The 14,691-nt window shown below is 47.5% G+C and overlaps 1 protein-coding gene across 1 annotated transcript in view; it reads right to left on the reverse strand.

The window, feature by feature from the left end:
- FAM227A (family with sequence similarity 227 member A) overlaps nucleotides 1-14,691 on the reverse strand; it is a 77,231-nt gene that overhangs the window by 54,745 nt on the left and 7,795 nt on the right. The window contains exons 4-7 of the mRNA XM_047065102.1: nucleotides 9,453-9,522; nucleotides 8,893-8,969; nucleotides 7,915-8,064; nucleotides 399-500 (exon numbers count right to left, since the gene is read on the reverse strand). Coding sequence (XP_046921058.1) covers nucleotides 399-500; nucleotides 7,915-8,064; nucleotides 8,893-8,969; nucleotides 9,453-9,522 — 399 coding nt within the window. The remainder of the gene's footprint in view (nucleotides 1-398; nucleotides 501-7,914; nucleotides 8,065-8,892; nucleotides 8,970-9,452; nucleotides 9,523-14,691) is intronic.

Here is a 14,691-nt window from a genome sequence, read left to right on the forward strand (position 1 = left end):
ACGTACTTCTCTTATTCTCGAGAGGGTGAACCTCCTGTCATTTACGAAATAGTACGCTGATTTTTATAGGATTTATGAAATCGATTTATACATGGGGCGGATTGTTGAAGAAAGTGCGCAAACTCTGGGGTGGGAGGTCCCGACCCTGCTCCCGGCCCTGTGCTCGACCAGCCATGTGTCAGGGACCAGTTCCTGATGCTCAGGGGGCTACGGGACATTGGGCGGAGGCTGAAGCACAGGATGGATGGACGAGGCACGGGTGGGGAAGGGAAGGGGTGGCAGATGGGGCTGCAGGGGTGCTCCATAGAATCAGAGAGCCTGGTAGCCCGTGTTAGAGACATTGGGGTTTATTCCATAGAAAAGTAACTTAAGCAAGGGAGAGAAGCACGCAGATTTACCTGGTACCTCTTGTGAAAGATCCACCAGAAGCTATCCAGCCATATGGCTCTTGGAGAAGGAGAAGACAGAAACTTCTCTAATTCTCCATCGGAGCAGAAAGACTTGGGAAGAAAAAAAAAAAACACAACAACAACAACAACAAAATTCACATTATTATTGCTGTTGTCTTTGAAAACACAATTTTTCATTGTTTCATGATTTCACTGTGGCTGTGAGCTGCAACCAGATTAATAGTCCTCTCCGTTCAGAACCCGCCTTTCCTCCTGTGTTCCACAGCTTGTTATTGTCGCTAACCACACCATCTTCCCACCCGTCATCTTTGGAGTCAACTTAAAAGAAACACTTACCCTTTCAGTTTAGTGAGTGTGGACTATTTGCCTTTCCAGGCATTTTTATACATTCTCATCTAACCGCTAAGATAATCACACAAGGCGTGTTACTACTATCCCCATTTTACAGACGAGCCAACTGAGGACCGAAGAGCTGAAGTCTCTTGCCCAAAGAGATACAGCCAGCGAGTGGCAGAGCCAGCACTGGAATCTGTAACTGGAGGCAGCTTCCCCGTTCTGTCACCTACTCCGATCAGCGGCAATCAACAAACACACACGCTACACAGCTGCAAGTCACTGGACCAGGAGATTCTGCGGGGTTCACGGTAAGCACACGCAACTCTAAAATCGGAATTATCAGCGAACTCGGAGGGGCAGGATATTCAGACTTCGTTGCAAGGCGACCCGGTAACCTGACTCTGATTCCAGAGCTATCATCTTAATAGCGTAATGACGTGTAATATTTGTTGAATGTTTACCATGTGTCTGGCACAGGGCTGTGCCCTTCACCCCTCACCTCGTTTCGTTTGTTACCATCTAGGTGGTAGCTACTACAGGCATCCCCGGTTTATAGAAGAGGAAAGGGAGGGTCCGAAAGTTTAGGACTCTTGCCCAAGTTCGCATGGCCGGGGAGGCTCCGGAGCAGGCAGCTTGACCCCAGAGACACCACACACGCTGCCTCTTAGCATTATGAAGAGCAAAGAGATCCCATTCCTGCCCCCTCTTGGATGCAAAGGGGGACACTCCTTGGCTCTCCCTTCAGGCCTATGGAAGCTGGGGGCAGGGTGCGTGGATAAGCCTCCCTCATCGGCAGGGAGTTCTCTGAGCCCAGCTCTCTGCTTTGTCTTTTTCACCGTTCCTCACGTTTCCTTAGAGAAAACATACAGTCAGAGCAGTTCAGAGCACAGACTTCGAATCCAGCTGGATTCAAATCCAGCTCTTATGCTAAGAAGCTGTGTGGCCTTGAGCAACGTTATTGAACCTGTATGTGCTCAGCTTCCTCAACCAGACGACAGAGGGAAACTGAAGGACTCCACAAGAATCTGCTTTCTGTGGGAGGCCTGAGTGGCTCAGTCGGTTAAGCTTCTGACTCTGGGTTTTGGCTCAGGTCATGATCTTGCGGTTTGTGGGTTCGAGTCTACTTGGGATTCTCTCTCTCTCTGCTCCTCCCCAGCTAATGCTCTCTCTCTCAAAATAAATAAATAAACTTAAAAAAAAGACCCTGCTTTTTGCTCCTTTTCCTCTTCTATTCTTGCTAGGACCTGCACACCCCACTTTACACAAGCCTCATAATGCAAATGGTGCCTGTCCTCCTTGTAAAGTACAAGGAGTTGATGATTTCTTTAGAATAGACATCTAAGGGAGGACTGGGTGAGAATGACCAGAAAAACCATCATATGCATATTCTGGACTACGGATGCTAAACATCTTGATGCCAAGACCCCCGGGCTCCAAGGAATAACACCTGGGCCTTTGTCTTTGTTCTAACCGTTCCCGGATGGCTGAGAGGACACATACACCGGAACACCATCTTCAGTAAAAACCCTAGACCCCAAACATAGACAAGATTCATATCCCTTTCCTTTCTGAGTCTCCCAGACACTCTGTCTCTACCTGCACTCTCTCTATACCTTTAATAAACTCTGCTTTCACTTCCTGCTGGCCCCTGTTTGATTTCTATCCTGTGTGCAGCCAGGGACCCTTGGACCCAGCCTACCAGCATCACGGAGAATGGAGAGGACAGCGATCGTCCCTGCCTCGAGGACTGCCATGACCGTTACATGAGTGAGTGACACACACAAAGTGCTCAGAACAGTGTCAGGCACTTAGGAAACACTCACTAAAGGTGTGCTAGCTCTTACTTATTTATTCACACTCTTGCTTCCTTTCAAAAAGTTCATTTCAGCCCCTCAACAGCTATTTACTGAGCACCTACTAGGTGCTTAGATGGTGATGGAGAGTCCCTGCCCTGGAGACGTTCACAAGTAAGCAGACATTTATAATGCAGTGTGATGGGTGCCTTAAGAGAAGGAATCCCAGGGGCATATAGAGGGGCTCTGGGGTACCGGGGAGAGTAAAAATGACTGGATGGGGGTGCCTGAGTGGCTCAATCAGTTGAGGATCTGACTTCGACTCAGGTCGTGATCTCACAGCTCGTGAGTTCGAGCCCTGTGTCGGGCTCTGTGCTGACAGCTCGGAGCCTGGAGCCTGCTTCAGATTCTGTGTCTCCCTCTCTCTCTCTACCCCCACTCTGCTCATGCTCTCTCTCTGTCTCAAAAATAAATAAACATTAAGAAAAATTAAAAAAAAAATAAATAACAGTAAAAAAAAAAAGACCAGAGGAAGAAGGGAGAAGGTACATTAGAGGGGACTGAGATGGCCAGACAGAAGGCATGCTAAACAGCAGGTGCAGTGATCCAGACAGGAAGGTGTGGGGCTTGAACTTGGCAGTGGCAGCAAGGAGGAGGAGGAGGTACAGGGAAGACAGCAGGTGAATCTCAGTGATGGCTCAGACGCAGGGGTGAGGACCAGGGAGGAGACTGGCTTATGCTTGGCTGGAAGGCTACGGTTTTCAACCAGACAGGAGGAGAAGCAGTGTCATGAGTCTGAGAAGGGCAGGAGGTGGGGGGATATGGGAGTCGGAGTGCAGCATGGGGTTTGGAGGTGGTGACACTGTCCCTAAGTGTGATTAGCCTCATGCGGGGAGATGACTCATGTCTACCCCCTCCCTGCCCATGAGTCTGTGTAGAGGAAGAAGACGGAGCAGAGGCAGGGGTCCTGAAGAACGTGGGCTTGGAAGGCCAAAGTGTGCTGCCTGCATAGACGGAGAAGCTGCTACAGGGACCGAGGAAGGATACAACTGTCAAGTGCAGTGAGTCATCCTCTGGGCCAGTTCTACAGAGAGGTCGTCTAATGGAACAACAGAAACACATCCTGTGGACTTGGCCTTCTGAGAGCCAAGGGCGGACAGACACAGCCACTTTCAGTGATGGGAAAGGAATGGGGGTGGGTCACAGCCGCACCAAGGAGAGAATGGCAGTGAGAATGTGAGGGCAGCTCTTGGCCTCTGAGGCTCGGCTCGGTGCCGGGCTGGGGCCAACCACTGACCGAGGGAGACGGGCCTTTCATCCTCATGGAGCTCACGGTCTAGTGATGGCCTCCCGATTCTCCAGAGCAGAGGCAATGTCACTGCCAAGAGGGAAGGTGCGGTGACAGAGGAGAGGGTTCGAGGAGGCATGGAAGGGTTTGCAATGGCCCCTGAACAGGCTGGAACAGGGTCCTTTTAAAGGTAAGACACAGGGGGGTGCCTGGGTGGCTCAGTCTGTTAAGGGTCTGACTCTTGATTTCAGATCAGTTCATGATCTCACAGTTTCATGGGTTCAGACCCCATCCACCTTTATGTGGACAGTGCAGGGCTTGCTTGGGATTCTCTCCCTCTCTCTCTGCCCCTCCCCCACTTGTGTTCTCTCTGTCTCTCTCAAAATAAATAAACTTTAAAAAAAACAAAGGTAATGGGGCACCTGGGTAGCTCAATCAGTTCAGCATCCAACTTCGGCTCAGGTCATGATCTCACGGTTCATCAGTTCGAGCCCTGCATCCGGCTCTCTGCTGACAGCTCAGAGCCTGGAACCTGCTTCTGATTCTGTGTCTCCCTCTCTCTCTACCCCTGCCCTGCTTGTGCTTTGTCTATCTCTCAAAAATAAAGAAAAATAAACATAAAATCTTTTAGTTTTTATTTTTTAATTAAAATTCAATGTTTAGGGGCACCTGGGTGGCTCAGTCGGTTGGGCATCTGACTCCGGCTCAGGTCATGATCTCACAGTCCGTGGGTTCAAGCCCCGCATCGGGCTCTGTGCTGACAGCTCAGAGCCTGGAGCCTGCTTCGGATTCTGGGTCTCCCTCTCTCTCTGCTCCTCCCCTGCTCATGCTCTGTCTCTCTCTGTGTCAAAAATAAAAACAAAATAAAATAAAATAAAATAAAATAAAATAAAATAAAATAAAATAAAATAAAATAAAATAAAATTCAATGTTTATTTATTTGGGGGGGCTGGGGAGAAGTGCAGAGAGAGAGAGAGAGAGAGAGAGAGACAGAGGATCTGAAGCAGGCTCTGTGCTGACAGCAGAGAGCCCGATATAGGGCTCATGAACGGTGAGATCATGACCTGAGCTGAAGTCAGATGCTGAACAGACTGAGCCACCCAGGTGCCCCAATAAAATCTTAAAAAAAAAAAAAAATTAAAATTAGGCCAAGACACAAATTTGCCTTGAGTTTCCTGGGAGCCGAAGGAAAACACCAGTTATAAGACTAAAATCATGCCAGGGGATGTGTAGTTTTTCTGGGGATTAAGGCCTAAGGAGAACATTCCCCATGGGACCTCAAAAATGGAACATTAAGTAACAGCAGTCACTGTCCTCGGGGCTACCCACACAGCAAATGGAACACGAATACATGTGGCTGTGCCAGTGGGCCTGTGCAGGGCAAGCAAAGTCATGGGCTGGAAGGTCACACAGGGACAACAGGCCCATAAAACATACAACCTATTTGTTCTCAAATCTTTCTCCTATCTATCTATCTATCTATCTATCTATCTATCTATCTATCATCTATAACTTTTTTTTTTTATTATTTAAGTAATCTCTACACCCCAGGTGGGATTTGAACTCACAGCCCCAAGATCAAGAGTCGTATGCTCTTCTGAGTGAGCCAGCCAGGTGCCCCGTTCTTTTTTTTTTTTTTTTTGAAGTACAGGCAAAGGAGGGAAAAAAAAAGTATGACCTTATCACTCAGTGAACATCGGTGATATCTACTATGGTTCCATCACCAGATTTTCCTGTATGTGCTTACGTAGCATCATACTGTAGAGTTTTATATACTGATATCTTTCATTTAACGCCAAAGCATAGCACAATACACTCTTTGTAAACATTGATTTTAATGGCTAAATAGTCCATGATACATATACCCCAAATGACCGTGCTAGTCTTCTATTATTCATCATTAAGCTAATAGCACTGATAATAAAAACTACCATTTTTTGAGAACTTCTGACTTACTAGGCACTGTGCTAAGGACTTTTTATACACTTAAATAAGATCCTTATCTTATTTAATGTTACAATAACACCTCCAGGTAGAGACTGCTTTTATCCTTACTTTACAGCAGAAACTAGAGCCCAGAGAGCTACTTAGCCACCAAGAGGCACTACCTCCCTTCCAGTTTCTTGCTGTCCCAAATAACAATGTGGGGAATATCTTCTTGCACTGTCCTGGAGGGAATGTGACGCTGTGAGTGCCCGCCGCTCCTCCACCCCTCTGCCAAAGACGGCAGGGGACCAGGCACCTGGGCCCAGAGCCCCTACCGACTGGTTAAAGGCAGCTGTCCACTTGCTGACTGCAGTCCATGCTGGAGCCAGGCGCTGGAACTCCAGCAAATACCACTGTCATCTTGGGCGGCGGCTGGCCCAAACAGACCATCACTCTGAGAAAGTCTGAACGCAAGACACAGAGGAATGAGACCGACGGAGCTGATGCAGAGACATCGCCGCCGGAGAGAAGGCAGCAGGGAGAAATCGTGAAGAGAGGAGGGAGTGAAGGAAGGTGGCTGGGCAGAGGGAGAGAGGAGCGAGGGAAAGAGAGACAAAGGGACAGAGGGAGGAGGAGAAAAGAGAGAGAGACGGGGTAGTAAGTGGCTTGAGGCAGCAGTGGGAAGTACAGGTAGACAAGGCTAAGAACCTGGGTCCCGGCAGGGGACGACGATTGGAGCTGCTTTGGGGACACCATGAAGGGCGATGAGACCAGCTATAGGGCTGCGGGTACCATTTCCTGGGCTTCCTCCCCTCCCCACACTTCTCTGCACTCATCCCCACCTCTTGAGTGGTCTCACATATTCTAGGCCTTGGAATACCGGCCCCACCCTCTGCCCTGCTTCCCAAGGAACCCAGCGTGCTCCAATGCACTGCTCTCCAAGTGGTTGTTCTCCCCAAGGGGCACCAAGGGACGTGGGAGGAAAATACTCTAACTAATGTCTAACTAAGAAAAATAAGAAATTAAGATTACTAATATATAATGTAGCAGTTGACAACAGAGCATGTATGTATATCATTTACAAAAAAACATAGATCATGATGGTGCACGCTCAAAATTTTTTGCCAATAAGACACATGACCAAAGCAGTCTGGGGGCACCTGAGTGGCTCAGTCGGTTAAGAGTCTGACTTCGGCGCAGGTCATGATCTCACGGTTTGTGAGTTCAAGCCCCACATCGGACTCTATGCTGACAGCTCAGAGCCTGAAGCCTGCTTCGGATTCTGTGTCTCCCTCTCTCTCTGCCCTCCCTTGCTCGTGCTCTGTCTCTCTCTCGCAAAAATAAACATTAAAAAGAATTTTTTATTTATTTTATTTATTTTTTAATTTTTTTTAATGTTTATTCATTTTAGAGACAGAGAGAGACAGAGCATGAACGGGGGAAGGTCAGAGAGAGAGGAAGACACAGAATCTGAAACAGGCTCCAGGCTCTGAGCTGTCAGCATAGAGCCCGACGCGGGGCTCGAACTCATGGACCGCGAGATCATGACCTGAGCCGAAGTCGGTCGCCCAACCGACTGAGCCACCCAGGCGCCCCTAAACATTAAAAAATAATTTTAGGGGCGCCTGGGTGGCGCAGTCGGTTAAGCGTCCGACTTCAGCCAGGTCACGATCTCGCGGTCCGGGAGTTCGAGCCCCGCGTCAGGCTCTGGGCTGATGGCTCAGAGCCTGGAGCCTGTTTCCGATTCTGTGTCTCCCTCTCTCTCTGCCCCTCCCCCGTTCATGCTCTGTCTTTCTCTGTCCCAAAAGTGAATAAACGTTGAAAAAAAAAAAAATAAAAAATAAAAAATAAAAAAAAAATAATTTTAATAAAAAATTAAAAATGAAAAAAAACAGTCTGGAAATGAGTGCTCAGGGAGGAAGAATCTAGGTTTTGGAGGGAACATGGGCTTGGGTTCTAATCTCAGCTCAGTTACTTGCAAACTGTCTGGCCGTGGAAACTGACTTACTTAGTGAACCTGACTCAGTTCCTTGGGGTATAGAACGGGGACGGCTATGTCTGTCTGCCACATGGTTGCTGTAAAGCTGGGGTACAGCTGGGCCCACAGCAAGGGGATCACACAGTTGGTAACATTGGTGAGCTGCCCACTCTCTTTCCTTACCTTGCCACTAAGGCGGTTTCTCTCAGCCCGGACCACATTGCCCACCATGTCACAGAAGTTCACCCCATTTGGAAGCCTGTTTGGCACAGCGATGTTAAATTTATGTGGGTGCTGGTACAGCTCCACCAGCAGATTTTTATCTGCTGTTTTCTGAAACAAAAAGCAGATATGAAAATGAGGTCCATCATTTGACAGCTTAAACTAAAACTAAAAACTAGGATATCTTCCCCTTTTTATCACGAAGATGGTGTAACAAGCTTACAGAAACTGGACAAAATGGGGGCACATTCAGGACCCCAGCACCTCTTACCAAATGATTTACATTATTTCTATTTTCCCTTTCAGGCTCTGAGCATGTTTACAAATATGCAGACATAACTCGACTCATGTTACAATACATAAATACACACACACACACACACACACACACACACACACACACACACACACACACTGTGTCCTGCTTTCTCCATCTTAGATTTTCCACATTGCTACACTGTCTTCAAATGTCTCACTTCAGAGAATAGATCCTGTTATGAAGATGGGCTATCATTGAATTAACTACTCACGGATTACCTCCAATTAATTTTACTGTCATTAATAATTTGGAGCATACAGTTTCCCCCTTGGGTTTATTCATTATGAATTTCTGGGGGAAAAAGGCAATATAACAACTATAAAAAGTGTGAAGATACAGAAAAGTGGAAAGAGAAAACCAATTGCCATCACCCGAGGCACCTGCTGGAAATATTTTGGGGGACTGAGTTACTTTTCTTTTTTTTTTTTAAGTGTGTTTATTTATTTGTTTTGAGATAGAGACAGAGAGAGCGAACTACTTTAAGATCCTCTAAAAAGGGCACTCTGCAGTTTTCCTGCACAATGACCATCCAGGTGCCAAGCGTCCCCTCCCCAGGACCAAAATCTATTTCGTGCCCAGCAGAAACCAGTCAGAGAGAGACCCAGCAGCAGATCCCTTACCCTTTTATTGACGAAAGATTTGACATTCCTAGATTCCGAGCCTCTGCAAACATGCTGTGATTTTCTGTGACTCTTGTCTGCAGAAGAATGGAAGAAGAGAAAGGATGTAGCCACGAGGTTTGTCCATCGCTGTGCGGTAACCATAGCTGTGGTGTTTCACTCACTCAGCCCGAGCTGTCAGAGGACAGTCACACTGTTAGTCTCACTGGTCCCCGCCTGAGTTGCCGGCTCCCTGGATCCAGGACCCACCGCAGACAAGCTGTCCCCTTGCCCCCAAGCCTGTTCCCTCGTCCGTAAACTCTGTTCAGCGGCACCTAGCCCACAGTTGGGGGCATTGCAAAGATTTAATAGGAGAAGTGCCACCTGGTAGGCCATCTCTAAGTGCGCCATCCTTCCCTCCTAACTTGCCCAATGCCAGCAAGTCAGACATGAGACTCCTCCAGAAGAGGACAAAGCTATCCTCGGTTGAAATGCTGGATTCCTGCTTAACTGCATTTGAGATTCTAACAATAGCCAAACCCCACAGAAACACCATCAAGGCTATGAGAAAGGATTTTTGCCTCTGTCTCCCGGGTCGCCGTGCCTTTTCTCTCTCAAAGCCTTCTTCTCCAACTCAAATCTCTCAATTGCCTTCAAAAACCAGAAAGAAATGGGGCATTAGGGATTCGTGCAGATCTCGGTGCAGGATGAGGGTCAGGGATCAGGCCATTTCCCCTGCTGGTGCACAAAAGGCCTGGAGCAGGGGTTGTGGCAGCGCCTCCCTGTCTTCCCCGTAGGTGCCAGGGTCTCCGCGGCCACTGGTGTCACTGACCTCATTCCCACCCCACCTCCGCCCCCACTGAGTGTCACCACCGATACATGCCCCCACCTTGCCTTCTCCCACGCTGCCCCTCCTCCTGGCTATGCCTCCTCTTGTCTATACCTCTGAGGAGGTACAGGATGTGGGAATGGGGCTCCAATCAAGCTCCCTGGGCTAAAAGCTATTGTTTAAACTCTCTGTGAGGGGGACAATGATACCTACCTTCTAGGGTCCTTGTAAGGATTGGATATACAGTATTGAGTGCATCTTAAATTTTTTTTAATGTTTATTTATTTTTGAGAGAGAGAGAGAGAGAGAGAGAGAGAGAGCGCGTGTGAGCAGGGGAAGGGCAGAGAAAGGGGAAGACACAGAATCAGACTCCAGGCTCTGAGCTGTCAGCACGGAGCCCGATGTGGGGCTCGAACTCATAAACAGTGAGATCATGACCTGAGACGAAGTCAGACGCTTAACCGATTGAGCCACCCAGGCGCCCCTAGTGCATCTTAAAACACTAGTGCGGAGGCTACTACCAGATAGGAGCTGCTCAATAAAGGCTAATTATTATTATTATTATTATTAATCACCAGACCCTTGACTTCTCAACAGATTTCTCTTGATCTCTGATTCCTCCTCCCCCATTCCCGCATCCCCTCCTGAGGGAACAAAAGGAAAGAAAAATGAATGTCAGTGACCCAACAAGTTGTACTGACCGCCGGCCATGAGCCCGGCACTGCTCTTGGACAACAAAGTCAACGAAGAATAAGGATTCTGTGTCCTCGCCTTTAGGAATTTACAATCTGTTTGGACAGTTGACATCAGCACACGTGGGCCAAGTAGGTCCTAAATTGCTACATTTGGGTTTGAAGCAACTGAGAGTAGTGTGAACTAGAAGAGTCACAGAGGACCACCCACGAACACTGGGGGAAACGATGAGGCATCTGTCGTGCTTGATAAACTGTGAAACGCCCCCTCCAGTCTTCTACCCCCTTTAGGAGCATGTGCGCAGGTGTATGTAGATGGGGAAAGGGCTCACACTGGTAGGTCTACATGTCAACGCTTGTCACTCCAAAAACATAGGCCAAGATAAGGCACGATGAATGAACGGGAGGGGTATGAGCCAAGGCAGAGGAACAGCGGTGTCTCTGGTCCTTACCGGGATGCCACTTGTAGCCCATATTGTCAAGGCCTTGGAAGGATGGACAAGATTTGCACACGGAGAGAGCGGAACGGATAGGTGAACGTTGGGAGACCAGCAAGTTTTAGGCGTCAACGATGAGACCAGCACTGGGCCGTGTGCATCTGAGATGACAGTGGTACCTACAAGTGGGGCTGTCCCCCTACTTGGGGAGTTTTTCAGATACACCAATTCAATGGAGAAGTTCATTCCTTGCGTCTGCCTCAGCTCATGAATTGTTTACGTACTGTGGCTCCTGAATAGTTCTCTACTTAAAATTTAAAACCAGTAAATAATTCACAAGGTACAAAAGCAAGTAGTAGAGTAAAAAGTCTCCCTCCTGCCTCCCTCCACCCAATACCCTTAATTTCTTGCATAGCCTTCCGGAGACATCGTGTTCAAATGAGAGCACGCAGAACACACGGTCCCACGTGATGCTCTTTTCACTTTTAGTTTTTTTAAAAACCTCCCAGGGGAGTCTGATGATCACTTAGGTTTAGGTGCCACTGCTCTAGGTGGCTGGGAATATGAGGCTGAGATACAGGAGAGAAGCTAGGATTTGCAACCATATCATTCATTCCACAAGTATTTCCTGAGCACCTGCTCAAGGCCAATGCTATGCCCGTGTCGGGGATGCAGCAGAGAGCAGCGAACCCTGCTGAGGTTTCAGGGATTAGTGGGGAGAAGCCAGGGATTTTGAGGTGGCCAGTGCTGCAGTGGGGAGGTACAGGATGCCAGCAATGTGCCCAGAAGGGGCCCCTCCACTAGTCTTGGGGTACGGGATGCAGAGAAGTCCCTTCTAGGGTGAGGACGTCCAGGCGGAGAGCGGAAGGAATGTGCCTGCCACTGGGTGAATGGTGAGGCTGTGCTATGAGTGGAGCTCTTGAGGGGAAGGGGGCCGGAAGGAAGAGCCAAGCAAGGGGTACCCGGTGCGGGGGGGTGGGGCGCTCAGTCAGTTTAGCATCTGACTGTTGATTTCGGCTCAAGTCATGATCTCACGGTTCGTGAGTTCGAGCCCCACGTCAGGCTCTGCGCTCTGTGCAGAGCCAGCTTGGGATTCCCTCTTTCTCTCTCTTTCTGCCCCTCTCCCATGCTCTGTCTCTCTCATGTGCTCTCTCCCTCTCTCTCTCACTCTCAAAATAAATAAATAAATAAATAAATAAATAAATAAATAAATAAAGCTGAAGAAGAGCTAAGCAAGTTTCATGGCCAGAGAGGTGGGAAGCCCACACTTAGGGCATGGAAGAAGGAACAGAAAAGGGACATGGTGATGTGGGATGTGGGGAAGAGGATCTGGGGCTCATTCGTTCACTAGTGCACACTTAAGAAGCACCTCTTACGCACTAGGCACAGGGCTAGGTGCCAGGCAGCACGGCAGCATGGAGGCTGGAGAAACCAGTCTGGCTATGGCCCCGACACAGGAGAAGTGGCTGCACAGTCAAGGTGGACACAGGGCAGGGCAAACCGCAGCCAACAGAGCTTGGGCAGGGTAGCCTAGGGATGGGCTCTTGTGCAGAAGGCAGTGAGCATCTGACAGATTTGACCAGCCGCTTGGGCAGAGGACAGGAAGGACAGGCAAGGGGTCCCTTCCTCCAGGTCATATGAGGACCCAAGGTTGCTCCCACCAGCCCTATCTTGGTTCTCACTGGCCACGAAGGGCACCTGAGGAGATATGCCAATGCTAGGCAATCTTTTTTTCTTTTTAATGTTTACTTACTTATTTTGAGAGGCAGGAGAGCGAGAGAGAGACAGACAGAGAGAGAGAAAGAGAGAGAGAGAGAGAGAGAGAGAGAGAGAGAGAGAATATGAGCAGGGGAGGGGCAGGGAGAGAGAGGGAGAGAAAGAATCCCAAGCAGGTTCTGCACTGTGAGCACAGAGCCCGACATGGGACTCTAGTCCACGAATCGTGAAATCATGACCTGAGCCAAAATCAAGAGTCAGACACTTAACTGACCAAGCCACCAAGGCGCCCCAATGCTCGACAATCTTGAGAAGCCACCAGATCCTGTTTCTGGGAGCAAAATATTCTTCCTCTTGGTTTTAAAATTATCATAAAAAATCACAGAACTGACATGCAAATACATTCCTTTTGTAAACAACATTACAGAAGTATCCAGAGTAAAAAACATGTTTACTCGCCTTCCATACCACCCCCTTTCCAGAAATGACCCCATTGACTGTTTGGTGTGTATCCTTCCAGACTTTTCTCCTACACGTTCATACATATAGAATGTCCTTCCTGTGAGCCAGGCACTCTTCTCGGGCCTGATTTAAGGGGCTTCATGAGTTTTAACTCCTCTAATTCTTACAACAACCCTATGAGGTAGATACATTATTTTTGTTATCACCATTCTCTAGAAAACAGAGATTCATAAAGGTTAAACAATTAACCCAGTTTCACAATGTGAGAAAATGGCGGAGCAGGAATTTAAACACAGACCGTCTTATTCCGGAGTCTGTGTCCCTAATGCTATACCTCTCCTGCCTACACAGGCACACACAGAGAGACGAGGTTTCTTAACTTCTATGGAATCACTCCAAGTTGTGTGTGTGTGTGTGTATGTGTGAATGTTGCCTTTATTCACAATTTAATTCTAAGCTCTACTCGATGGTGGGGTAGGTAGGGGCAAGTGAAGCTAATGGTCTCGTTGCTGCGTGAGTGAAAACATGGCGGAACCTCTGGGAAAGGCAAGTCGACTGCATTTACCAAAATTCGAAATTTCACTTCTAGGACTCTAGCATGCAGAAATACTTGCAAATGAGCCCCAAGATACAAATACAGAAATATTCACGTGTTCACTATGACGAAAACACCACCGAAATATTTATCGGTAGGGAATAAATTAATGATGCCGCATCCAACAAAGAGAATATTATGCGGTCACAAAAAGACCAGGGCAGATCCACAGCAGTGACTTGGAAGCATTTCCAAGAGTTATTCAGGCTAAAAATAAATAAATGAATGAATGAATACAAAACAAACAAAAGCAGGTTACAAAAACAGTATTTATGGTATGACCCTACTCACATTAAAAAAAGAAAACGATAACCCTAAATATATGTGTTCTATGTTTCTAAATGTATAGAAAAAGTTCTTGGGTACCTGGCTGGCTCAGTTGATGGAGCACGCAACTCTTGATCTCAGGGTCATGAGTTCAAGCCCCATGTAGACATTATTTAAAAAATAAATTTTTCTAATTTAATTTACATTTTTTTAAATTTACATCCAAACTAGTTAGCATCTAGTACAACAATGATTTCAGGAGTAGATTCCTTAGTGCCCCTTCCCCAGTTAGCCCATCCCCCCTCCCACAACCCCTCCTGTAACCCTCTGTTTGTTCTCCATATTTATGAGTCTCTTATGTTTTGCCCACCTCCCTTTTTTATATTATTTTTGTTTCCCTTCCCTTACGTTCACCTGTTTCGTCTCTTGAAGTCCTCATAGGAGTGAAGTCATATGATATTTGTCTTTCTCTGACTGACTAATTTCACTTAGCATGATACCCTCCAGTTCCATCCACAAAGAAAAATAAAATATTTTTTTTAAAAAACTCTGGAAGGATACAAAACAAACAATTAATAGTGGTTACTTCTCAGGAGGAAGTAAAAGGCTGGGAGTGAAGTAAATTTTACGGTTTACTTTTATACTTGGAGATGGTTTGAATATTTTAGAATAAGGATGCATTGTCCTGACATTTAAACTGTTTTTTAATTCTAATTTTAATTTATTTGGGGGGGGGGGTGCAGAGAGATGGAAAGAGAATCCCAAGCAGGCTCTGTATCGTCAGCGCAGAGCCAAACGTGGGGCTCGATCTCACAACTGACT

The sequence above is a fragment of the Lynx rufus genome, unplaced genomic scaffold (assembly GCF_022079265.1).
Source record: "Lynx rufus isolate CCGP_SWC_20201006 ecotype Redwood Valley unplaced genomic scaffold, mLynRuf1.p SCAF_7, whole genome shotgun sequence".
NCBI lineage: Eukaryota > Metazoa > Chordata > Mammalia > Carnivora > Felidae > Lynx > Lynx rufus.